This window comes from Podarcis erhardii, assembly GCF_964252035.2.
Source record: "Podarcis erhardii genome assembly, chromosome: 10".
Taxonomy (NCBI): Eukaryota; Metazoa; Chordata; class Lepidosauria; order Squamata; family Lacertidae; genus Podarcis; species Podarcis erhardii.
This window is the reverse complement of record NC_138500.1, coordinates 16,504,112-16,531,294: the sequence shown is the minus strand read 5'-3', so window position 1 is coordinate 16,531,294 and position 27,183 is coordinate 16,504,112. Positions and strand designations below refer to the sequence as shown.

At 44.5% G+C, this 27,183-nt stretch overlaps 2 protein-coding genes and 1 long non-coding RNA gene across 3 annotated transcripts in view; 2 read left to right on the top strand and 1 right to left on the bottom strand.

Moving 5' to 3' along the window:
- Window positions 1–5,842: 5,842 nt before the first annotated feature.
- On the bottom strand, window positions 5,843–10,097 carry LOC309352070. The gene is made up of 2 exons (XR_014161084.1): window positions 9,987–10,097; window positions 5,843–6,053 (listed from the first exon to the last, which is right to left on the bottom strand). It is a non-coding gene; the product is annotated as an uncharacterized lncRNA (long non-coding RNA).
- Window positions 10,080–19,752, top strand: STRAP (serine/threonine kinase receptor associated protein). Its single transcript, XM_081880134.1, has 10 exons — window positions 10,080–10,362; window positions 12,517–12,652; window positions 12,848–12,929; window positions 13,175–13,247; window positions 14,491–14,587; window positions 15,184–15,321; window positions 16,067–16,203; window positions 17,336–17,485; window positions 18,597–18,662; window positions 19,225–19,752. The coding sequence occupies exons 1-10, from the start codon at window positions 10,251–10,253 to the stop codon at window positions 19,284–19,286; spliced, it is 1,053 nt and encodes a 350-aa protein (XP_081736260.1). The 5' UTR covers window positions 10,080–10,250; the 3' UTR covers window positions 19,287–19,752.
- A 3,076-nt stretch (window positions 19,753–22,828) lies between these two features.
- The window catches only part of DERA (deoxyribose-phosphate aldolase), a 49,099-nt gene continuing 44,744 nt past the window's right edge, over window positions 22,829–27,183 (top strand). The window contains exon 1 of the mRNA XM_081880160.1: window positions 22,829–22,943. Coding sequence (XP_081736286.1) covers window positions 22,913–22,943 — 31 coding nt within the window. The 5' untranslated portion in view covers window positions 22,829–22,912. The remainder of the gene's footprint in view (window positions 22,944–27,183) is intronic.

Below are 27,183 nucleotides of genomic sequence, written 5' to 3'. Positions count from 1 at the left end.
TAAGGTCCAAAACATGCCTGTTTTTGCATGCAAGAAATCCATGCTCATGGGAATTTTTTTTCTTCATACGTTAGGTAGTTCTTTAAAAATCCAGTGTGTCATCCGTTCTCTAGTATATTAGATAATCATAATATGCGGCCCATGAGGTCAGCAAACATATCCCCAATTTGAGAACAGCTGCAAAGACGTTGGGGCAGATGCCAATAAACAGGGAGGGATTCCCACCCCCCACCCCCAGAAAAGAAAGGAACAGAAAACCTCTTTTGTTAAAATACGTTTTGAACGGGATGACCTCGTAAAGATGTATTGCATCATTCCCAGTGGTATTTAGTGTGGCTAACAGCTGCATCCTTAGAAAACTATCACCTCCTGCACATACAGATCTGGTAAAATATGGCCAAAATGGTCCACGCAAGGTAGGTGAATCACCTTCCAATTGCCAGAGGTCATTTAGGAGCCAAGGGTGCATATGGAGGCTCCAATGTCCTTGCAGATGTTGACCGCACACCCCTTCTTGACACGTTTAGCGTGGAAGTCTGAGGGGAGTTTGGAAGCATGTTTTTGGCTTCCCCTGCATTCTCAGAGTTTCTGGTCATGAAGAGACTCATCTAGAAGCTCAGTACTCAGCTAGAAACACTTACATGCTTATTGTTTTTGTATGCCACAACTGCAGCTAGAATTTTATTAGCCAAGAATTGGAAAACACAAGAAGTACCAACAGTGGAGGGATGGCAGATGAAGATGATGGACTTTTCAGAGCTAGCCGACCTGACCGGAAGAGTCCAGAAGGAGGAGAAGTACCAGGAGGAATGGAAGAATTTCAAAGACTATTTACTTAAATATGTCAAGATAATTTAAATAGAAATACTTACAAAAAATAAATAGGCTAAAGATTTAAATATGCGAAGTTATAGAATAATATGTTTAAAGCAAAGATGAAAAGAAAGAAAGATGTTAAGTGATTAAGTAAATTTTATGAGAAATTTGTTTTGGAAAACCGTTACAATGATATATACTGAAATTCAGTCAGGGGAATTTGAGGAAGTCACTTAACAATGTTATTAAGATTGGATTAAGTACAGTTATGATGTATGTATGTTTGTTTGTTAGTTTAATTTTTTTGGAAAATTAATTGAAAAAAAAGAAAAAAGAAACACTTACATGCTTAGCTCCTGGCAGACCTTTCTGCTTAATGCAGGAACCCCAGGAGAGCAGGGGGCAAGGTTGCAGGTTTAATCCTGATATGGGACAGCTTGGTCCTCTGGATGTTTTTGGCCTACAACTCCCATGATCCCTAGCTAGCAGGACCACTGGTCAGGGATGATGGGAATTGTAGTCTCAAAACATATGGAGGGCCGAGGTTGAGGAAGCCTGAACTAAATGATCCTCAGGGTACCTTCCAACTCCACAGTTTTATGATAAAATACCATGTGGGGACATTAAAGGCAGAACTAGCAGGGCAGAACTAGCTGGAACTCAACAGAGCTCAATTCTGGCACCTCTCAGAGGCGCTATTGCCATTATGAGAGAACAAGGGAGGCGTTCATGGAGAGTTCCGGCACCTCCTTTTCTAGAAAAATAGCACTAAAAACTAGCATATGGCACCTGGCACCCTAAAAATCTTTCGTCCTCAAATGTTCAGGGTGGAACATCTGTAAAGGGATGGTGGTAGAAACCTGGATTTCTAGGAAGATCTAAAACTAGAGGGGGGATTTGGGAGGGATAACAGTAAGCCAGCGTGTTATGTACTGAGCTGAATCCTAGACCAATAAGATCCAGAATGCAGCAGTCTGATTGGCCTGCAGGAGCAGCAAATCAGGCTCCTGGATGAAGTGAATCAGTGACCTGATTGGCCTGCAGCAGCAGCCAATCAGGCTTCTGGAGGAGGTGAATCTGCAACCTGATTGGCCTACAGGAGCAGCCTGGAATTAGCCAATCACACAGGGCCTATTGTGTAAATAATGGATATATAGCTAGACCTTTTGGGGAAAGATTCATTCATTGCTACTATGAGCTGAATAAAGAGCATGAAATTCACACTCAACTCCAAGTATATTTCACAGCGTGTGGTAATATCTCATATGCCAGGGTTGGCAGAACCTCTTTTCAGGCTGAGGGATGCATTTCGGACAGAGAACTGCCCAGAATGGCTGGGGCATAAGTAATAAATTATTATTTCCCTCCAGGCAAGCAAGAAACATCATTGGTGTCCAAAGACACAAATTGTTACCCACCAACACTTTGAAGCCAAAATCCTGGACTCCACCCTCCTGTTTTTGGGTACCACATGCTCAAGTGATTACATAGTCCCCCCACAAGGTGCTTTTCTGGGCATGGTGCCCAAAAATGAATTTTGGGGCACCACAAAAGATCACGGGTCCCCCAAAAGGGATTTTTTTCCTGGAGGAAATCATGTCTCAAAATCACACAAGATCATGCCAACCAAAATGGCCACTGTGCTCTCATGACAGAAGGAATGTCTCAATTCTTCTGGGACACTTGCAGGGTATGATTATCTAGCTTGGCAAGAGCACTCAAAGATACCTTGGGTTAAGAACTTAATTCATGCTGGAGGTCCGTTCTTAACCTGAAACTGTTCTTAACCTGAAGCACCACTTTAGCTAATGGGGCTTCCTGCTGCCGCTGCGCCACCGGAGCACGATTTCTGTTCTCATCCTGAAGCAAAGTTCTTAATCCGAGGTAATATTTCTGAGTTAGCGGAGTCTGTAACCTGAAGTGTATGTAACCTGAAGTGTATGTAACATGAAGCGTATGTAACCCGAGGTACCACTGTACACAGCAGGGCCTGTGAGAGGTTTGGTCTGTGACAAAGGGGTGTGATTGAGGAGGGTGTGTGGCCTTCTTCTTCCCTGAATTTTGCCCCCCCCTCCGCTATGTATTTTCTCCTGGTAAGCTTCTCAGGCACGTTTGCCGAAGCTGGAAGAAAATTAGCTGTAAAAGAAGCCGAGTGCAAGGCAGAAATGAATTACGACTCAGTTCTACCACCCAACATCTAGTTTGGCTCATAGTGGGTTGCAACCAGTGCAGTCCTAACCATGTCTACTCCAAAGTCAGCACCATTTAATTCAAGGAGGCTTACTCCCACGGAAGTAGGGTGAGGCGTGTAGCCTGCTGTTTGCACGCATAATTCCCACTGAAATCAATTGGACTTAATTCAGGACTGATTTTCCCCACTGATTTCAATGGGACCTGGAAGCAACAAAATTAAGTATGGATCCAACCCATAATGTCCACCAAAGATTGCACGAAGCAACATATCTTGGAACAAAATCTCACATGTCTGAGAAATTTCAAGGAATGCAAGGAAAATGGCTTTGGGGGAGACAAAAGGTTTCTTATAGAAAGCATTTCTTTTGCTATATTTTGGTTTTTTGTGATAACATCTTGGTACGTGAGGAGAACAGACACAGACATGCTAAGTTTCCATCCACTTCCCAGCATTAGAATGTGAAGCGGTCAGTTTTATTTATTTGAGGAAAGCTGGAGAAAGAACACAACAATCCGGAGTGCAACTTCTGCATGGAATAGTAATTACTGCAAGTTAGAAGGAGCTGTGTGGGAGCAAAGTTACAGAAGACAGAGCCGGGGAATTGTAATCAGCAGAACAGATCGAAGCAATTTATCAGCATGAGAACTTGCTGTCTTTCTCCGTGGCTCTTTAAAAACAGGAATCATATTGATTTAAAAACCATATTATGGCAATGCGTTTATTAAGGCAGTCAAAATATCACAAGCTTTTGAGTTCTCCGGGACTTCTCATCACACTACATGGTCAACAAAGCAGATGGCATGTGTATGCGTTGATCTTGGCTGATGGTAGCACCACGAGTAGTGCAGTATGCTGCTTTTTGTATGCATTTTCAAGGGACATTAGGGGCCAGGGCTGTAGCTCAGTGGCAGAGCATTGATCTTGCATGCAGAAGGTCCCAGGTGTTATGTACTGAAGTTCTCACCCTGGGCCAGCAGGGGGATACTGTACATAGCTCAGGTCCACATATGCAAATAAGGGATTGAAAGTGGCATTCAGTGATTGGATAGTTACAGAAAATGGTTACTGTTGCGTTCTAGTGGAGCTCTATATAAGCAGGCTGGCTGAACCCTTCAGTTGAGTTCAGTTCTGGCCTGTGAATAAACAAGAGCTGTTTGAAGAATCGCTGTGTCGTCTGAGATGTTCACCCACAACTTAACACCAGGTTCATTCTCTGGCATTTGCAGGCAGGCCTGGGAGAGATTCCCTGTCTGAAACCCTGGAGAGATTCTGCCAGTCAGTGTAGATAAGCTACATGGACCAATGGGCCGTAAAATGGAACCTGTATTCCATTAAGGGCTATACACCTTTTGCCGTTCCACATTCATGTAGATGCAATACCACGAAGCTGCAGCCCAATCGGATGTAAGGCATAGATTTGGGGTTCGTCTCTTTCCAACTGAGGCTGAAATCGTGCAATACCTTGAACCTATTCTGTGACTTCAGCAGAAAACCACAAGCTGACCTGGCTTTATCTTTGATGTGCCTCTCTTCTAGCTGTGCTCCAAGAACAGAATACAGATGAGGCTCCCTTGACCTTTTCTCTCGCCACGCCAGGCTCGCGCAACAGTGCTGAATCCTTGGACCGTCTCTGCTTCTCGTCAACTGCCTTGACTGCACCGTATGTTCCTCCCTTGAAATGAACTCACAAAGTGGAACAGGGTCAGCAGTTGAAGGCCGCAAATCAGAAAGAGAGGGGGGGGGAATGGTGTGGACTCTGACACACATGCGCACACAGATCTGTCCAGACTTATGGCCGAAGAGCCACCTTGCTTCTCAATGGCTGGGATTAGTAGCAGAGAAAACCACTTTGGCTCCTACCTGAGCTGTGTTCCCCCTATGCACTCCTTTAGTTTCTCCCTCCTAGATACATAGCTGCCATTCTGTCTCATGAAGAAAATCACTGCAATGGAACACAGCTTAATGGCAGCTTCTCCAATTGTCCCTAATTTCCAGGGACAGTCCCAGATTTACAGAAGTCGTCCAGGTTTCTGATTTGATCCCGGAATTTTCCACTTTTCCTCGTTGTTGTTGTTGTGTCTGACTATTCATGACCCCATTGACCAGAGCACTCCAGGCACTCCTGTCTTCCACTGCCTCCCGCAGTCTGGTCAGACTCATGCTGGTAGCTTCGAGAACACTGTCCAACCATCTCGTCCTCTGTCGTCCCCTTCTCCTTGTGCCCTCCATCTTTCCCAGCATCAGGGTCTTTTCCAGGGTGTCTTCTCTTCTCATGAGGTGGCCAAAGTATTGGAGCCTCAGCTTCAGAATCTGTCCTTCTAGTGAGCACTCAGGGCTGATTTCCTTCAGAATGGAGTGGTTGCAGTCCATGGAACTCGCAAGAGTCTCCTCCAGCACCATAATTCAAAAGCATCTGTCCAGGTTTGTCACTGCTTTTCTCCCAAGAAGCAGGCGTCTTTTAATTTCGTGACTGCTGTTGGAGAGTATGCAATGATGGTATTGCAGAGAGTGTCAGTTTTGTGTTCTGCTTAGAGAACTTACCTTCACATACACAGCCCTCCAGCACTGCCCAGGGGGGCAACTTTGACAGCTGGGTGGGGTTTCCCACCTGTCAATCACCTGATATTGCAATGCAGCCAAGTGGTCTGTTTCCCTTTGCGATTTGCAGTTAAACAGTACTTTACAAGCGCTGCCAATTAGCTGGTTGACAGCAACTGCAAGCCCCAATTTGGGCAATGAGGGAGCTTTCAATCACATGAACATCCCTACCACTGTGAAGTGGTACAGCCCAGGACCAAGTTTATCATCTTAATGAAAACCAGGTGTGAGACATTTGAGGCATAAAGCCTGTTCATGTTTCCTGTTGGAAGTGACTTTGGCATTGGCTGTTAGGTGAATTAATGTGACTGTAGCTCTGCTGCTCCAGTGTGTTATCACTAAGTAGCTGACTTGAGGTCAGGAGTAAGGCTGGCAGTTCCTACACTGCAATGGTTACTTCTTATGAGTTGTTGTCAGCGCCACTCTTGTTGACAAATATCACCTGCTTTAATAAGGAGAAGAAAGCAAACGGGTGAAGCAGAGAGATGGAAGACCCAGCATTTCCTCATTTTGTTCCTATCCTGCTTGCACCTGTCTAGAGGTCAGTAGGTCAACCAAAGCAGATTAAACCATGCAATATATAAATCACATATGTGTAACAGAAACATACAACTGTGTGATTCCAAGCAGAAAACGAATTGGTGTCCAACATGATAGGTAGAGCTCCATCTAGTGGCGATGGGCACATTGTGCTCAAGGATAAACACTACAGTACAGTGGTACCTCGGGTTAAGAACTTAATTCGTTCCGGAGGTCCGTTCTTAACCTGAAACTGTTCTTAACCTGAAGCACCACTTTAGTTAATGGGGCCTCCTGCTGCCGCCGCGCCGCCGGAGCACGATTTCTGTTCTCATCCTGAAGCAAAGTTCTTAACCCAAGGTACTATTTCTGGGTTAGCGGAGTCTGTAACCTGAAGCATATGTAACCTGAAGCGTATGTAATCCGAGATACCACTGTATAAGCTTTTGGCTCATGTTTAGTTTGTTTTTAAGTGTCAAGGGAATCTGAGACATTTTAGTCTGCTTTTATTGATTACTATTACTCAGCTCTCACCTGTGGCTCCTAGAAACTGTCAGCATGCAGCAGCCAAACCCCAGGAATTTCTTCGACTAGCTGGCTAGACCAGGTGAGGGTAGCTGATGGGTCTTAAACCCTCGGCTAGGGAACTCCTCTGCATAGGAAGACAGGCTCTGGCAGATTGAGCACACAAGACCAATAGTGGGTTGAGAGATAATGGACTTTGCCTCTGGGGGTGAAGACAAACTGCTGTGTTAGCACGCAAGTGACCTCCCCAGGGCGCAAGCCTGGACACTGCGTATGGAGATCCTGGGCTGCACAAACATCAAGACCTGCCCCTTCCCCCGGGGCCTCGCTGATGTGGTCCAAAGGAAAGCAGAGCAATAACGTTTGGCAACCAGCATGCAAGGCACCAGCTAATCATTAGGGATTTGTGTTGGATTTACTCCCTTGTCTTTTCTTCTCTGAAGATATCCCACAAGGCAGCAGAGGTTCAGGATCAAAGTTTTCCTTCTCCTAGACAGGCTACCTTCCCAGGTTGATGAGCCCTATCAATCCCTCACTTCCCTCTACAGCGCGTGCAGAAACTGCCTTCCTGATCATTAGACCTACTGTTCGCCTCATCCACTCAATCTGCCAGAGCCTGTCTTTGCATGCAGGGGAAGTCCTAACTCACTGAGGGTTTGAGACCCATTGGCAATAGGGCAGGGTTGTTCCTCTGGTTGGGGGGACATGCCATGCTCCTCCTGGGGTAGTTTGTCCATCTTTAGCCTCCACCCTGTACTCAGCTCTCTTTTCTTGCTCCTAGAAGCTGCCAGCACTTCCACACTTACTTGCTTTATTTATGACAGAAACCCTTAGCAGTGTTTGGGGTGGAGACGCTTGCCTGACCTCCCGGCAGGTAAGTCGCTTACTGGGAAGGAGAGGGGTGAGGCATCCACCACCAGCAGCATTGGATTGGCTCTGCTGGTGTGTTTGCACCACACCAAACCTGCCTCTTCCAGTAAGAAGCAGGGATTCACCAACTGGGATGTCAGGTAAGCACCTCTGCCCATTACTAGCAACCCAACCTTGTCCTTTGCTGCATCAGACGTTAAATCTCTACTGTTGTTTGTAAAGTTATGAAGAGGAGTTGTGTAAAACATCAGGCAGGAATAGTATCACTAGAGCCAGTGTAGTGTAGTAGGCAAATTGTTGTACTAAAACCTGGGAGAGGGGAGTTCAAAGCCCCACCAGGTCACGATGCTCACTGGTGACCTTGGGTCAGTCACAGTCTCTCAGCTCAACCTACCTCACAGGGTTGTTGTGAGGAAAAAAATAGGGAGACCTATGCACTGCTGCTTGGGAGGAAAGATGGGGTATAAATGCAATGAATGAATGAATGATTTTTAATAGGTTTAAAGCAGCCAGATAGGCATGGTTTTTACTATAGCCCAATGTTAATGAGCCTGTTATCTCCAGGGCTCTGTCTTTCCATTTGTGCTTCTGATATTATTTATGACTTTCCTTTGACTATTAGGAGGTTTATATCTCCCCAACTGGATATCATATGGCGGCTTTGCCTACAGGGCAAATTGTAGGCCAATTGCACAGAAAATTAAATTACAAGCCAACTGGTGGGAATAATCAAATCAAACTTTCTTGAGGAGCACACAGCTTGCTCTGCATTACCACTGCTGTTCAGGCTGCATAGTTTGCACTGCTTACTTCAAGTTTTCCTACAAAGTCAGTTTTGCCGACCTTGGATTTTATTCTTTTCCCTCTTGGAAGCAGTTCTCCATAATAGTCAACCCAAGGGCCTTTTAAAAATTTAAGAAGACAGCTCCACTAATTAAGTCAGACACAATTCTCAGATGGCACTTGAAATCAACAAAAATAGATTGCATTTCTCAAGAGGCTGAAGCGGGGGTGTGGGGGGGGCAGTTGAAGGGAATTGAAATGTCCTCCCCTTGGGTGAAATAATAGATAAATGGGTAGTGAAAGGTTTAAATGAATCTGTTTACTTATTCACCATGCAATGCTATACATCACTAGACTTCAACTGGCAGGTCTGGGGACCCAACCAGTGGGTTGTGGCCACAACCTATGTAAATAAATGGTGAAAGATTAAGAAATGGGCTCCCAAAATGCATGTTTGAGTTATTTATTTATTTTTTGAGTAAGTAAATCTGAGGCTTTCAGGGTCCTAGGTCTTTAAAGGGTGAAGACACCTGCTATGCTCAGAAATACTTACTCCCAGGAAGCTGGGCATAACAGTGCAGCCACAATCATTTGGTTACATTTCTTATTTAAAACAACAATCCCCCCCAAACCCAAATGATCAACCTGACGCAATCAACATACAAAGGTGTTGTGAGAATGTGAATACAGTACTTTGTGACTTGGGGAAAGTAAAAGAAAAAGAAAAACAAAAAAACCCCCAGGCCCAGCTGCTTTAGTATTTTAGTCTACGTACTTGTTAACCTCAGAACAACCCTATGATGTAGGTTAGGCTGAGATAAAGCAAGAGGCTCAAGGCTGCTCTGTGAGGTTCACAGCTGAGCAGGGATTTGACCCTGGGTTCTCTCCAGTCTTACCTTGACCCCCTAACCACCTTTAACTGGTATTTTAATTGCTTTTGCATTTTCTTTTCATGTTAAGCTGCCTTGAGGATTCTTCATGTATTTAGGTTTTTTAACAACAACAACAACAACAACATGTTCCAGCCAGGAAAGACTGCATTTTGAAAGATGAATGCATAAATGGGTTAAACAAACAATAGATGTCAACCTGTTTTGTTCTTAATGCAAAGAATTGCTCACATACAGTATTTCCCCCGCAGCTGTAGGCTGAAGTGGTACAGTCCTCCCCACCACATGAGGACCCTATCGCATCCTTCGCTTTGCTTCAACCTGTTGCGTCAGAGTGCATACGGCGGTGTGCGCCCAATGGGCCCACAGGGGCCCGAGGAGGGTTCCTCCCCCTTTTAAAGAAACAGCCTCACAAAAGGAATTGAGTTGGGGGCGGAGTTTAATCCCAACAGCGGCTTTCCTATTTCTTCCACTTTCTTAGCTTCGGGTTTAAAACGATTGCGAGCTATATATATGATATGGGGCTGGCAAAGCCAACTTTGTCGAATCCCGAACTTTGTGGGTTCGAATCCCCCGGCTGGAACATAGGACCCTCGGGGTCCCTTCCCTTCCTACATGTCTATAATTCATATTTCTATAATTCATGTATATCCTTCCCGTCGCGATAATTTATATATTTATCAACCCACAACTCATACAAAATAGATATAGAACTAGAGAGCAGGAGCGCCGCTCCATCCCCGAAACTCTATGGTGCTCTAGGGCGAAACCGGAAGCGTCGCTATGGTTACCTTCGACCTGGGCGCGGACTTCCGTCAGCGGCCATTTCTGACGACGTCGCTTCCGGCGCCGGCGCCGCCTTATCCCTCCCTCCTTCCCTTGGCGGCCCGAGTGTTGCGCGTGGCTGTGGGCGAGCGGCGTTTCCCCGGCGTGGCCGCCTTCTCCGCCCCTCCCGCGGCCTCTTCTCTCCCCTCGCCCTTCCTCGCGTCGCCCTCTTGGCCCTCTCCCCCCGCTGCTGCTCCTTCCCTCCCGCCGCCGCCGCCGCCGCCGCCGCCATGGCGATGAGACAGACCCCGCTGACGTGCTCCGGCCACACGCGGCCTGTGGTGGATTTGGCCTTCAGCGGCATCACCCCCTACGGGTACTTCCTCATCAGCGCCTGCAAGGGTGAGGCGAGGGGCCGGCGGGGGCTTCTTCGCGAGGGGTCGGTGGGTGGCAGGCACGGAAATAATACTGCGAATTCTCTCTCTCTAGCCTGTTTCAACAATAATAATAATAATAATAGTAATCTCAAGTTTTTATGTACAGGTATTCGGAAAATTAGGCCGCCTTGAGATCTATGGATGAAGAGTGGTGTACAAATTCTATTATTAATATTATTAATAATAAGCAACTGACTTTTGGGTTTGGTGGGTGTGTGTCAGTAAACGAGGGGAATTTAGACTAAGAGAGCTGAGTGGGGGGTGCTCGTGTAATCTCACTGTATACAAGTTGTACAAGTGACAATAAAGTATTTCATTTCAATCTTCTGCTTTAAGGGAGCCTTCAGATCTGGGAACAGAATCTTTAACAAACCTTCTTCGTGCCTGGGTGTGTCCGCAGTCCTATATTTCTTTTATGCTGCTTGACTTACCAAAAAACCCCCAAACATCAGTATACACTTGCATGAGGCTGTTAATCACAAGATTGTGGGTTTGAGCCTCATGCTGGGCAAAAACATTCCTGCGTTGCAGTGGGTTGGATTAGGTGACTCTCGAGAGTCCCTTCTGACTACAGTTCTGTGAGTCTATAAGTGTTGAATCAAACATTACTGGAATAATACCACAATAGTTTATACTTTATCTTGGGTATACATTAAACCGAAATGGCAGCAAGAAAACTTTTACTTTTAATGAAAGCAATTCCCCTCCCTTGTCCTCCTTTTCTTGACTTGTCTGTGGCCATACTACTTGGTATTTTCAAACCCTTGCTTTTCTTGGAAAGCTTTTGGAACAGTCTCCTTGCCGATATTCCATGTTGTATTAGTATTTTAGAAGTGGGTCCTCCAAGTTATGTTTGTGCTTAAGGTGCATCCTTCACAGGGAAAGCTGTTAAACTGGAGTGTGTGTAAATAATTATGCTTCCACTCCCTCTTTGTACCTGCTTTCCCTTTATTCCTTTTCCTCTGTTGTTTCTATTTCCAGATTGTAAGGGCCTTGGGAGTAGAGACCTGTTGAAGCTGGTGTTTGTAATGAATGTAGATGGTATTATGGAGACAATAACAAGCCATTTTGTTAATCACTTTATCTCTTGGCACATAATGTGTCTGTGCCTAATATTTCACTATATGCATACCATGGTTCTGGTTATAGAATCATAGAACGGTAGAGTTGAAGGAATTCCTAGTGTCATCTAGTCCAACCCCCTATGATGCAGGAATCTCGACTAAATCATTCAGAAACATTGCCGAAGTCAAGCTGGCCAGTGCCTGGATAGGGTATTGCCTGGGAAAGCTGTGTCTAGTGCTTTGAGTCTTTATTGTTACACTGTTAAATGATGTAAGGGCCACCAAAGCATTCCAAATATTGTTGATGTATTAGTTCCATTATGGTATAAATTTTTTATATAAAAAGTACATGTATATCCATTATACACTGGGCACTTGAGCCACCATTCAGTGCTGGGTTAAACATGCTTAATTGAGCTTGAAACACCCCTAAATCCTGTAATGGATTGTGGTCTTTCAATTAACTTTTTTGCTTGGTGCTCTTGCAAGCAGACAGGCAAAGCCATCGGGATTTGTTGGGGCCAATGGAGCAGAAATTCCTGGTGCCTCCCCTCTCCACTCTGCACATATAAAACTATGTTGAATCTGTCAACCTGAGAAGAGACAAGTTTCCAAACATTTCCATAAACCTATTTGCAGTGCTGCCTTAAGAGATCATAGGTGATTCCCCCCTACCCTGGCAACTGAGGGGAAGTAGGTATGATCCATCATCCTGGAATAACCTACCTTCAACCTCTGATTTTACCACCTGAACATTTATTTAGATCAGAGGTTGAATATGAATTGTCAGTCCCCCACATGGTCTTGCCTTGCTTTTCCCTTCTGTAAATAAGTGGTTGTGTAAAAGCAAATGTTCTTTGATGGGTGAAGTTCATAGAGAAGAATAGTGACATATAGATGACCAAGGAAGCCTACAGAGGGTTTGCCCAAAGCTCTTGCTGGATAATCTCTATTGAATTCTAATTTCACAGATGCTCTTTGTATGATTATTTGATATAGATTGTTGGTTGATAAACTAAACTCCTATGTTTCACTTCTTTTTTCTTTTTGTCTAGATGGGAAACCTATGCTTCGCCAGGGTGACACAGGAGATTGGATTGGAACATTTCTGGGTCACAAAGGAGCTGTCTGGGGTGCCACTTTGAATAAAGATGCCACTAAAGCAGCTACAGCAGCTGCAGATTTCACTGCGTAAGTGAAAGTCTTGTATCTAACACCAAAACCTACCCTGTTCTTTATTACTACATTTACAGCTCACTTAATGCACTTGAATCTCCCCCCCCCCCACCTGCCCACCCCTGGTGTCTCAATTTTTAAAGAGCTGTGTAAAAGCATTATTTTAAGTCTGTAATATATCATATCAATAGCTATGTTTTTTCCTTTCAGCAAAGTGTGGGATGGTGTTTCGGGAGATGAAATAATCACCTTAGCCCACAAGCACATTGTCAAATCTGTGGACTTTACTCAGGTAAAACAGACACTAAATATCTTTGTTTCAGGGCTGAATGCCTGCCTTTGTTTGCCTGTGTTTTTCTCAAGGGCATCATATGAACAGCTTTATATTCCCAACTAGTACAGATTTTATTAGTATTAAATAAAATAATGATAAATGAAATAGTACTGATTTTAAAAACCAGTTTCTACAAGTAGTGATGTTTAATATAATATTACTGTTGCACCAATGAAAACAATGGCTTTCGTTTTCTGTTCTAGGACAGCAATTACCTGCTGACAGGTGGGCAAGATAAACTGTTGCGTATCTATGACTTAAGCAAGCCAGAGGCAGGTGGGTTTTTACTGTTAGTAGGTGGAACTAACTATTATAATTTCATTTTGAAATTCTTTTGCATCCGGTTACACTATTTCAGGGTTGGGGATCCTCTTCGCAGACCAGCTTTGACAGGTGGGCAGAACAACCCAGCTGTCAATCCCATTGTTCTGATGTCACATGATTGACAGGTGGGTGTCCCACCCATTTGTCAGAATACTTGTGTGGGGTGTGCAGAAGCGATGGGGATGGGAGGAAGAGACAAGTCATTTTTGCCAGTAAAGGTAATGGAGGAAACACTTTTCCTTTCCTGAAACGGGAGAGGGAGAAAGCTGCCTTTTGCAAACTGTTGCCTTTCCTTGCAAAGCATTCCCTCTTTTCACCCCCCAAAAGAATGTGTGTTTTGGATTTCTAGGCTGCATTAGGGCTTGGGGTAGGTTAAGGGCACCTCCTTACTTATTAGTCCTCACACCCTGCTGTGTGTGGCAGTGAAGGCAGCAAAGAAAGTATACCGTGCTTCTTCCATTGCTGCCTCATTATGATGTCCGGCAGAGCTTTTCCGGGTAGCGTGGATCCTCTCACTGTATGTCCGAAGGACCGACTGTAGCTCACTGTGACTTGTTTGCAAAGCATTTTGAGAACAAACTTGTTGCATCAGCCGGAATCTTGACTATGCTGTTGTATCAGATGAATCTCATGGGGTGTCTGGCCCTGTTGTGTTGGGTGAGTTTCAGCTAGTAAGTCTTGAGGATATGGACAAAGTGCTCAGAAAATCACTCCTCAAGAAGCCCTGAATTTGGAAAATCTTAAGTAACTATCAGCCAGTCGCTAATCTCCCCTTCTTGGGCCATGTTCTTGAGCGAATGGTTGTGGACCAGATCCAGCCGCCCTAGGAGGAAACTTGATTTTCTAGATCCATTTCAATTAGGGTATATGCCTGGTTTTGGTACAAACTGCTTTGGTTGCCCTGTATGCTTCTGATCTACTTGTGGTTATGCTGCAGCTACTGCAGTTCATTCCTGTCACAATAAGTTTGGGAATTTGCACTGAAGATCGTTTCTTGCAGCCCTTTGCAATTACACGATGTAGTTATATGCAGGGAAATAAAATATCTCATGTGTAGTGCTTACCTGTATTGCCACTATTCTCTCAGTAAATCTGCCTGGGATTGATTGTAAGTCATGTAGAGAAAACTACATTGACGATGTGCATGGCTAGAAGAGATCTTTTGAAATAACACAGTATTTCCCCTACTGTTTAGACCCTCAAATCGTCAGCGGCCACACGTCTGGGATTAAAAAGGCTCTGTGGAGCAGTGATGACAGACAGATCCTTTCAGCAGATGACAAAACTGTCAGGTAGGAAGGAACAAATATCTCCCTTTCACCAGAGCTGCCTTGTGTGTTTCTGGATTTGGTGTTCACTATAGGGCCCTCTTTTGAATTCAAATATATATATATAATTAGCTTTTCAGCTAGTGTGCTCTGTCCTAGAACCATAGAATTGTAGAGTTGAAAGAGTCGTAAGAGTCATCTGGTCCAACCCCCTGCAGTGCAGGATTCTCTCCCCCCCTCCCCGCCAGTGTGGGGCTCACAACCCTGAGATTAAGAGTCTCATGCTCTATTGACTGATCTATTCAGCAGAGTATATGTCTCACAATACAGTACCCTGCATCAGGAAAGGACAGACTTAAATATTGCTGGATTTACATAAGGTATACAATGCTTAAGTCCATAAAAAGCTGCAGTTTGTTTGCCAGGCTGAGAAGCAAGAAGAATCACAGAGCTTCTTGGGAGGGAAACCGTGAAATGCTCTTAAGCCATACTGTAAATGTCTTGGGGGAGGTGATGACAGTGCAGGGAAGCATGCGACCCAAAGGGCTTTGGAGATCTAACCTATGGCGCTGGTCTTGTAATAAGCTAAACAGATTTTTACCTTTGTGTCTCTGATGCAGACTCTGGGACAGAAATACATTTACAGAAATAAAGGCAATAAATGTTGCTATGTCTGTCAGCAGTATGGAATATGTTCCAGAAGGGGAGATAATAGTAATCACCTATGGAAAAACAATCGCCTTCCACAGTGCAGAAACGTAAGTTGAGTTTTTAATGTGGTTAGTTTTGAAAGAAACGTAATTGGCAACTTTTTGGAGTAAACAGATAAAAAGTGTATATTTCCATACTAGATCTAATATATATCCCTTCAGAAATACTTCATGTTTTATCTAAGTTCTTTTCAGAGGAGACCCATTGAAATTGATCAACCCAGGTTAGTCATGACCATTAATTTCAATGGGTTTGCTCTGAGAACTAGCATTGGATATAATCCTTAGTTCTTTGGATCCTGAAGAAAGTCTCTGTAGTCTTGATTAAGGAGATGCAGTTCATCATTCAGATTGGAAAACTTTCGCAACCTTGGTTTTTCTCCTGTGAGTGAAATGGTTTCATCTTACTTAATTTTAAAGCTTACCTTGCTTTTAAATCATAATTTCTGAACCTGTTGCCAAAGCGTGAACATAGCAAAAACACATCAGGATAAACACAAAGCACTAAAAATACCCAAAATGAGAGTGGCACTAAAATCAGTCAGTTAAAGGTGTGGTAATATACAATGCAATGCAGCCATAAAAATCCAGTTAATTATACAACAACTAGCACAAAATATTACTATTGCTAGAACAGGCAGAAAAATCTGAGAAGACCCTGGCATAGTAAGTGGATGAAAGTCCTCTATATGGAATTCCACCTGTTGTGGGTTTGGTTTTTTTAATGCATTGGTATATGGTTCTGTGGAGAGTCCAGTTCTAGCTTTTAATGCCTTTTCCTTCCCTTCTTTAGTCTGGAACAGATTAAATCCTTTGAGGCTCCTGCAACAATTAATTCTGCATCCCTTCACCCTGAGAAAGAATGTCTAGTTGCGGGTGGCGAGGACTTTAAACTTTATAAGTATGATTATAATACTGGTGAAGAACTAGGTATGTTCCAACAGGTTTCGAAATACCTCCAGAGCATGTTTTTATCATTTGCATTCTTGTTAAAATATAAAACCTGCTTAACTGGTCGTTCCAAAGGTTGGAGCCTTCAGGTTTTCTCACAGTCAGTATAATGAAGAGACTGTAACTTCCTAAGCCATTGTTATAAAGCCACATTTCATTTCATTTTACTTCCCTTGGTCTGTGTGTATGTGTGTAGGCTCACTTTCACATACTTCCTCAGATTGTCATTGCACTTCAGTCAGAACAGCAGGCTTCAATAGGATTAGTTAAATTTGACCTTGACTGTAATTGCTGTCCAGATAACCAAAGCTGATCAGTCTTTGTATAGCTAAGATCCCAAAGAAACAAAAGTGATGCGCAACCTTCTCTTGTTACTTTCCAATCGTTCCCTCCCAAGATGGTCTTTCCCTACACTCACGTCTTTTATTCAGTGCTGGCTGCTGGAAGAAATGGGGTGCAAGAAGAATGGGGGGAACCCTATGCATATTATTTAGTGGGGAGGTAAGGGAAACCCAAAAGAAGTACATTCCCTGGCAACAACTTCTGACCAGTAGGAGGCATATAGCCAGGCCAAGGGGAAATGAAATCTAAGAGCTTGCAAAATGGCTCAAGTGTTGACTAAGAATTATTCATGTTCTGGGATCTTTTTAGCCTTCTAATGTTTGACCTTGCAGGTTGTCTTCTGTGCATAGCTGTTGGGTAAGGAATATCTCAAGCTAAGCAAGTGCCCAGATTGAAGCTTGAGTTTCTGATTCTAGTGACCCTCCGATAGCTGCAGGCAGTTCTTTTTGATGTTTCCATGCTGAGAGTAAAATGTTCAAGGAAACTTTGTGGTTGCTGCAGTATCACATCCATGTTTGGGTGGCAAGCCATACCCTTAGTAGTGGAGGACCTCTCCATATCACACAAAGTAGGTGAGGGCTTCTTCATGTTGTAAACAGTTGGGGCCTCATTACTGTCCTCCTATGACTTAGACTGGTAAATTCATTTACAAAACCCAACCGCTAAGGAACCGAGACATTATTTTTCTTCCTGAATTCCTAAGCCTACATGTTAAAGCACATGCATTCCTTGTTGCCTGGAAATTAATTGATTTGTCATTTCCCTGCAGAATCTTACAAGGGGCACTTTGGGCCTATTCACTGTGTCAGATTTAGCCCAGACGGAGAGTTGTATTCTAGTGGCTCTGAGGATGGAACGCTAAGACTGTGGCAGACAACAGTCGGGAAAACATATGGTCTCTGGAAATGTGTGATCCCTGGTAAGAACTGGTGGAACAAAAGTGCACTGTAAAATAATGATGATGATGATGATGATGATGATGATAATTAATTTATTATTTATACCCCGCCCATCTGGCTGAGTTTCCCCAGCCAAATTTTTCAGTGCAGTTTTATAGTAATAATCTTACTCCGTTACTTGAATAGCTTGGTGGCATCTTAATGAATTGCATACCAGCAGAACATCTTTTAACTGTTATCAGTTAAGGCCTAGGTGGTAAACCTCTGGACTGTCCTGTCCCTGTTTATAGAGCAGTTGTGGGCTCCTCTACACCAAAGAATAAAACATCTGCCCACACAACAGACTTGTGGGTGAGAAGTCTAGATAGAGCTTAATCTTCCTGCTTAACATTTAGTTTTCTCTTTGGTTGGTTTTTGTGTGTGTTATGGATCAGCATTGATTGCTGTGTGAGCCTACACAAGCCATCTTGAGGAAAAGGGTGCAGCCTGGACAAAGCTTTACTACCTTAGAAGTATACATCCTTCACTTTAGTTCCTGATTTTTTAAAAAAATATTTTTGCGGCTGTTGGCCTTCCAAAATTGGAAGAGGATGCCAAGCCACCTTTTGATCACGTCAATGAGTTACTTAAAATTGGCTCATAAAACATAGTACAGTGGTGCCCCCCAAGACGAATGCCTCGCAAGACGAAAAACCCGCTAGACGAAAGGGTTTTCCGTTTTGGAGGTGCTTCACAAGACGAATTTCCCTATGGGCTTGCTTCGCAAGACGAAAATGTCTTGCGAGTTTTTCCGACTTCCCCCCCTTCCCCCCCTTTTTCTAAGCCGCTTTTCCGCTAAGCCGCTAAAAGCCGCTAATCCGCTAAGCCACTAATGGGCTTGCTTTGCAAGACGAAAAAACCGCTAGACGAAGAGACTCGTGGAACGGATTCTTTTCGTCTTGCGAGGCACCACTGTATTCATATAATGGAAAAGCACACTGGTGAATTCAACAAATACAGAAAAGCAGTGATGCCATTTGCTCGGTGAATTGCAGAATTCCTGCAGTTCTGCAGCAGACATTTACGCTTTTTACAACAAAGTTTGGCATGTTTGAGCATACAAAAAGAGGACTCTGTTTTCTTTCCCTGTAGAAGAAGAAGGTGTAGAGCTGGCGAAATCAAAGGCCAACCTTCCAGGAACTGCGGAGGAAGACCTAGGTAATGAACTGACAGCTGTGCTGGGGTCCGGCCAGAGTAATTTAAATAATGGCCTCAACATATGCTTTTACAGTGTAGTGTGTTAAGTCAGTTGGGGGGAAGCGGGTTGTGGGTGTGAAATAGGAACCAGTGTGAAATGTACACTACAAAGTAGGGGTCCATACCCCCTACCCCATGCTTAGCCATGTAGCTTCAGGAACTTCAAAAACCAAGTGAAAGAGTGCAAGGAAGACCCTTTTGGGGAAGTGAGTGGCAGCCGAGAAACAGCTAGCTCCTTGTTATCTGAGATGGCTCCAAGGGCTGTCTAGAAGTCATAGTAAGGAAGTCTCCCTCCATTTTAACAGTGAATGGGGACAAGTATGTACCAGATACTGCTATTGTGGCCAAAACAGCATTGCTAGAGCCATGATTGGCCCGCACACTTAATGAGTGCAATGCTGTTTGTTAAGTATAGACAAGAGTACCTGAAATAATTGCATGACAGAATGCTTGAATAAAGTAGATGAATTTATCTGCCTGCTGAAAAATAATTATATCGGTGTTTCCTTTCTTGACTCGGCAGAAGACCTTGGCTCTGAAAACTCAGATTCCATCTACAGCACAACTCCTGAAGTTAAGGCTTAAGTTTGCAGCTGTCAATGGCAACATATGGACATTTTGAGACTAAATCAAGGAAGCAGTGGAATGCAGCAGCGTCCCAGGGTGCACACTGTACCCCAAGGCAAAGATGGGCAGTAATTGATGAGAATGTATTGGAACTGGCTGTCTTTCAAGAGAGCTGAGAGTATTGAATGAGATGAACAGTAACGGTTTTTCGCTATCTTCTAGCGCCACTGCCTGTTGTATGTCTGAATGTAACATGGCAGCCGAGACCCAGTTTCTCCAACTGTGGTTAACTCAGTATAGTGTTAATAATTGAGGAGAAATATAAATGGCTTCTAGTAGAGTGTTCTCTGAAAGTGGAAAGAATTGGCAAAAAGATAGGGTTATGTGGGAAAACAGCGGATTTGGTTTTTTCCCCTTTTGTTGTACACCACATCTAAATAATCTGTTTTCAACCATCTAAATAAATAAAATGCCTCTACAACAACCCTCTTTAGAAAGTTTATAAATTGTACAAGCAAACTCATCTGTTCACTAACAGCACTGGGCATTTTTGAGGTTTTAATTAGATACGTCTGCTAAGACTGGTGGTAGTTTTTGCATGTAGGTGGCTAAATTCAATTCTGCTTCAGGCTTTTATTTTCCCCACTCCACCTTGGCAAATTTATCTAATCAACCTTCTCTCTAAAATAACAATATTGGGCCAATCTTCCATCTTAATTTCTCCCAGTAGCATCCGCTTTCTAAGTTTTGTTTTCCCCCCGATTTAAATTTGGTCTTTTGTGTGTCATCAGATTATACATATGGTGTATAGGAATAAAGTTGTGGTTTTGAGGGGGCCATCTGTATTAACTGGAGAATAAATATAAATGAGCCTTTCATATATTTACAGGTGAGACTCAACTTATATGGGGTTATGTTCTGGGGTTTGTGTGTGAAGCCAAAATTGTGTATAGTCACACTGTGTTCAATGGGGGGGGGGTGGATTGCTCAAGTCTTCTTTTCCTCTATGCCCACCCCTGCTTTTTATTTTTGTTTTTTATTGCCAAGTGCATAAAACTGAGTGTGCACAAGTTAAATGTGCATAAGTGCCATTATACAGGCAACTTGCAAATATCGTAATTTGTTTGGAATGCTTCATGTATTTGTGGCCAAAGCTGTACATTCCAAAAAGACCCTGATCTTCTAGATAATGACAGTTCTATTCTGATAAGGTTTCTGAAAAGCGTTTTTAAAGGAATAAATGGGTGGTGGGAAGCCAAAAAGTCAAAGGATAATATTGGGTAGGAGTATTTAAATACTTATCACTTTAGGGGAAAGGTGTGAAAAAGATGAAAAAGGATGAAAACACAGTTTGAGAACATAGAATTAATGGAACTCTGGGTTTGGGGGCCTGTTCAAGAGCATCTAGATGTAGAATTATCTCGGGTAATTTAGAGGGTGTAGCTGTTCTTTAACTTGTACCACTGTGCCAGTAGATGACGAACAGTAGAAAACATCAATCAAGGATAGTACTGAAATTCTGCAGTTCCAAATCAAAATAACCAAGCATGAGCTGTGACTTTGTGATTATGCCATTAGGTCTAGACCCGCTGTTTTTCAATACTAACCTTCCCCAGCTGTTGCGTAGCGCAGCCGCTGCACATTGCTCCTGCCTCATTCTCCCTTCCAGTTTTTATATCTCAGTATGAGTTCTGCATGAGTGGTGGTATCTGTGTCCCACTGGGGCAGAGGTGGAATTGCATTTCGGATGATGTTGGGATTCCCAACTCCCATTATTCCCAGCTAACTTGGTCGGGTAGCAAAAAACCAACCAACCAACCAAACAAAAACAGCTGAAAGGTCACCAGTTCCCCAATACTCCACTAAGGAAAGGGTTCTCAATAAAATACTTATACTTGCTTTCTAATAGTTGAAACATCCATGGAAAAGCTGTTCATCAGCTTTATTGTAGAGTATGGTCCGAAGGAAATATATACAGCCGTGTTCTCATGTATCTTACATTTTTAAAATAGATTTTCTGGCTCACCCTATCCATCATTGGCCTGCTACACCAAATGTGTGTTGACAGTAGGATGATGCCTATACTTTTGGCTGAAACTTGCTGTAGGCAATGGGGACAATACTGCAAGTTTAGTGCTGTGTGATGTTACCTTGCCTATCATCTGTGTGTCAGGTCTCCCCCAACTGGATTCCGCTAGTGAACTCTTGCCTGGAAGCCCTGCACAAGGGTGGTTTCTTGTAAGGTAAAAGACCCCTGAACGGTTAATCCCAGTCAAATTTGGCTATGGGGTACAGCACCCATCTCCCCTTTCAGGATAAGGGAATGGGTGTTTGTCCACAGACAGATTTTCCTGGTCACGTGGCCAGCATGACCAAACCACTTCTGTCGCACGGAACTCTTGACAAGTGCCAGAGCGCACGGAAATGCCTTTTTACCTTCCTGTCGCAGCAGTACCTATTTACTCGTGCTGGGTATGCTTTTGAACTGCTAGGTGGGCAGAAGCTGGGACAGAGCAATGGGAGCTCACCCCATTGCAGGGATTTGAACGTCGACCTTCTGATTGGCAAGCCCAAGAGGCTGGGTGGTTTCCCCCCCCCCCACCTCCCCGTGTTCCCCCTGATTGGCTCAAGGTGGGGGTTGGATGGAAACACAGTACCCTGTTCCATCTGCTGTATACACCGCCTTGAGCTTCTTGGAGGAATGCATTGCAGGAATCTTCTCACCAAAGACAAGGCTTACAGACTTCAGTTCAAATTGCACTAAAGTGGATCCTAAACACACACACACACACACACTCTCTCTCTCTCTCTCTCTCTCTCCAGTGGTCCCTCAGGTTAAGTACTTAATTCATTCCAGAGGTCCGTTCTTAACCTGAAGCAACACTTTAGCTAATGGGGCCGCCGCGCCGCCGGAGTATGATTTCTGTTCTCATCCTGAAGCAAAGTTCTTAACCCGAGCCACTATTTGTGGGTTAGCGGAGTCTGTAAACTGAAGCGTCTGTAACCCGAGGTAGGTACCACTGTATATCGAGTGACAAAGGCCAGGTTAAAGAGGTGCGACTTCAGCAAAGGAGGAAAGCTGTACGTGGTGCTAAATGCACTTCTGCGGAGAAAATCCCCACAATTTAGGGGCTGCCACATTTGCAAATCGCCTTGCATACAGAAGGTCCCAAGTTCAAGCCCAGACCGGCATCTCCAGATAGGGCTGAGGGGAAGACCCTTGCCTGGAAACCGCGTGCGTGTCTGCTGCTGTCAGTCATGCAGACAAGACTGAGCAAGGTGGAGAACCGATGGTTTTGACTCTTATCCAAAGGCAGCTTCCTAGGTTCCCATGGCAAATGAGGGGCACATGTTCCCGAGTCAAATCTGCCTGGGATTAGGCTGCAGGGTGAACAAATCCTGCTGCAAACGTCAGATTCAAACAAGCAGTGGGAAACATCGCGCTTGAAAACAAAAGATTGAGGCCGGCTTGCAAGCGCAGCAAAACCACAAGCATACTTTGCATCGGCGCGGACTTTGCAAAGACTCTTTTGCACGGGGGGGGGGCGGGGGGAGGAGGCGGGTTGAGGCAGCAGGAAGAGGAGGAGGAAACGCAGAGCAGGAAGTGCGGGAAGCTTGGAAGGAGAGGCGGGTTTGCCCCGATCATGGCTGCTAGGAACCAGGGCACGGCGCTAGGTAAGGCTGGCTCGGGTGCTGCAGAGCGGGAGGGGGGCAGGCGCCAGGGTCGTTGCAAGCCCCGCGCGTGCTTACTCACAAGCAATCCCAGCTGTGCCCGTTTAGACGCAAGCCCTGCTCAATTCAGAGTGGCTTACTTCCAGGTCAATGGGGGGCTGCGATTGCAGGAGAAGCCCCACTGAGTTCACTAGGGTTTGGGATATCATGTGCCTGATTAAGGATACGCAGCGGTGCTGTCAGGGGGCGCATTCATTAGGGGTGACCCCTCCCCAGATGCAACAGGACTGGCTTAGTTTTTTTGGGGGGGGTGTCCCACGCTTCCACTGGCTTTGCATGACCCTACATTCCAGAATCCAAAAATATTTAAGTATTCCACTGTCTGCATACAGTATCCAACAGTGCAATTTTCTGTTTATGTCCTTAAATTCTGCTAATAAGATTTGCTATCCAGTGAGAGCATGCAGTGCAATCATAAGCTCTAGTATTTTAAGTATTATTATTATTTATTTATTATTGGCATCCCGTCCTTCCTCAGAGGGGCAGCTGAAAGCAGCACTCTTTGTCTTATCCTCACAACAGCCAGACAAGGTAGGTCAGGTTGAGAGCTGGCATAGAATAGAATCATAGAAGAGTTGGAAGAGACCACAAGGGCCATCGAGTCCAACCCCCTGCCAAGCAGGAAACACCATCAGAGCACTCCTGACATATGGTTGTCAAGCCTCTGCTTAAAGACCTCCAAAGAAGGAGACTCCACCACACTCCTTGGCAGCAAATTCCACTGTCGAACAGCTCTTACTGTCAGGAAGTTCTTCCTAATGTTTAGGTGGAATCTTCTTTCTTGTAGTTTGGATCCATTGCTCCGTGTCCGCTTCTCTGGAGCAGCAGAAAACAACCTTTCTCCCTCCTCTATGTGACATCCTTTTATATATTTGAACATGGCTATCATATCACTGGCAAATGGCCCAGTGAGCTTTGTTTGGGTGGGGATTTGAACCCTGGTCTCCCAAGCCTTAAGGGCAGCATGCTAACTGCAGATGAGACATATTTATGGAGAGGCAACACTGCTGAGGTCAGTGGCACTTGTACCTTAGACAATGTGCTTTATTTACTGCCCAAGCTTGCTAGTGACCCCAGGAAGAAAAGAATTATGCATTTTGTAATAGTTGGGGGAGAAGAGAAACTTTCGTAGCTGCAGCTTGTGAAGGGCGGTTGTGGGAATCCACTTATCTAAACTCCTTCTGCCACGCAGATTTGTGAAGATAGCTGCCTTCCCTTTCCCTTTCCCTTTGGTCATCCTTGGCAAAATTCCTCTTGTTATGAAAGGGTTTAAAGTCCACACCAGGGGAGCAGATCTATCTGAATCGCATGTGGGTTTAGTACATTGGTGGAAATTTGGTGCATGGATCCTCTTGCAAAAACTGCAAGTTTTTTTAAAAAAATTATTATTATTATTACATATACAGTGGTACCTCGGGTTAAGAACTTAATTCGTTCCAGAGGTCCATTCTTAAGCTGAAACTGTTCTTAACCTGAAGCACCACTTTAGCTAATGGGGCCTCCCGCTGCTGCCGTGCCGCTGGAGCAAGATTTCTGCTCTCATCCTGAAGCAAAGTTCTTAACCCGAGGTACTATTTCTGGGTTAGCGGAGTCTGTAACCTGAAGCGTATGTAACCTGAATGCATATGTAACCTGAGGTACCACTGTACATATACACCCTGCCTGTTTCGAGAGACAGTGCCTCTGAGGGTGAAATCAGATTGCTGCATTATCAGCTCCAAAGTGACCTCCTTGGGGTGTGAGCCTGAGAAGTGTGTCTGGAGATCCTCAGCTGTCAGGACATCAAGAACACGCAGCCCACCCCGGCCTTGCTCATGTGGTCCAAAGGAAGGTAGAGCAGCACATCTGGCACCAGCATGCAAGGCATCATCCAATCATTAGGGAGGCTGATGCCAAATGTACTGCTCCACTTTCCTTTGGACCACATCAGCTTGGCTGCAGGAGTTGGCAGAAGGAGGCGTCCAAGGTGCCGTCCAAACTGTCTTAGGGACTCCGTTCCAGATTTCTGTGGGGTTTCACTCCTGAGCCTTTTCATCTCCTGAATATACCCCACAGGGCAGCAGAGGTTTGGATCAGAGTTTTCCTTCTCCTAGATGGGCTACCTTCCTGGGTTGATGAGCCCCATCTGCCCCTCACTTCCCTCTACGCAGCCTTTCTCAACCTGTGGGTCCCCAGATGTTGTTGAACTACAACTCCCATCACCCCTAGCTAGCAAGGTCAGAGCTCATGCCTTCTTGACCGTTTGACCCGCTATTGGTCTCATCCTCTCAATCTGCTGGAGGGGAAGTCCCTAATTCACTGAGGGTTTTAGACCCATCGGCTACCCTCACCTGGTTTAACCAGCCAGTTGAAGCCATTCCCAGGGTGTGACCACTGTCACATGCTGACACTTTCTAGGAGCTCAGTCTACAAAAGGCGAACATATTACACCAGAAGGAGCACCCTGCCAGAGCTACTACCACTCCCCTACCACCCCAGACACTCCAAGAGTTTATACAAATTTAGTAAATAATTATAACAATAATCTCTTATCAGCCCTAGCCAGCATGAGCAGTGGTCACGGGAGTTTTAGTCCAGAAGCAACTTGAGTGCACCAAATTTGGAATGTCTGTGTACACTTTGGGTCTATAGGGATAGTAAAACGAACTTGCAAGTTCAAAAATCGAGTAATGGAAAAGGCAGTAATAGGTTTAATGCAGGCATAGGCAAACTCCGGCCCTCCAGATGTTTGGGACTACAATTTCCATCATCCCTGACCACTGGTCCTGTTAGCTAGGGATGATGAGAGTTGTAGTCCCAAACATCTGGAGGGCCGGAGTTTGCCTATGCCTGGTTAAGTGCCTTGCTATGCACTCCAAAGGAATTATAACTCTAATCAGGATATATGTATTTGAAAAACAATGTCCCAAAAATGTAGAGATTGCAAGGCAAAACCATCCCATATATAGGTTAGCAGTCCAAGCTCACTCAGGCAAGCTAACGAGTCCTAAGAGCTTTTTTAAAAGGTAACCAAAAAATCAAACAAAAACTCAATGCATATATAAAAAAATCAAAGATCAAATTCTAAGAACGCTCACGACTGCGAATAGAACAGAGAGTCACAGTTCATCTACAATTGCAAAATATCACTGAAGAACTGTCTGAGGGTAGAAATCCAGCCCTAAATTTTGGGGGTCCTCAAAAGACAAAGTGTGTTGGGGCCACAACTGAGGAGGCCCTGTGAAGAAATCCTGAGTATTGTAGGGAACATCAGATCAGAGGAGTTGACCCTCCAGCCCATTATTGTCAATTCTGACTGGCAGGAGCCAGTGTCTCGGGATTAGTGGTGAGCCCATTTCCCATTATCTACTACCTGATCTTTCTAAGTAGAGGTGCTAGGCCAGGGATGGGGACCTCTGACCTCCAGGTGGTGTTGAACTACAACTCCCACGATCCCTGTCTACTGGGCCATGCTAGCTGGCGCTAATGGGAGTTGTAGTCCAACATCTTTTTTAGGCTGTCAGTGTGCCCTAGATGTCTAAAATGGGTATCTCTGGATGCTTGTAGAAATCTTGCTCCTACCAAGACAGGCCTTGGGTCCCCTTGCTCAGTAGTGTAACTTGAAGTCATCCGTTCTACCCTCCAGAGCAGGAGAAAACAAGCTGGCTCCATCTTCCATGTGTCAGCCCTTGAGATCTGTGAAGACGGCTATCATCTCTCCTCTCATGAAGTATAGCACTTCATTGCCAGCCATTTGGGCAGATATTCCACTACCCGCCGCTTCGTGGGTTGGCACCGTTTTATACCAATTAAAGAGAATTCGCATGTACTCTGTAGCCATCCAGTTCAAAGCTATCTTATTAACGTCCTTTTCTCTTTGGCGCAACACCAGCTATGCTGCGGTACCCTGAGGCATAATGGACCAAGCTGCCTACAGTCACAGGCCCTCAAGTTAAAAAAAGAAAAGAAAAAAGGAAGATTGACTTTCCCATGAAACTTCTAAATACAGTTTTGAAAATTGTTTTTCCCCCCACTCTCTCTTCTTCTTTTTTGGACACGTCTTCAGAGGAGTAAAACATTCTCTTTTTTTTCCAGAGGAGGATTAAAAGAAAGTTGGCTAATTAGCTGTAGTTTAACTGCTTTAATTACTTTTATCCCTGAAGCCCCATGAATATTTAGATGGAGCAGATGACATATAAAAAAT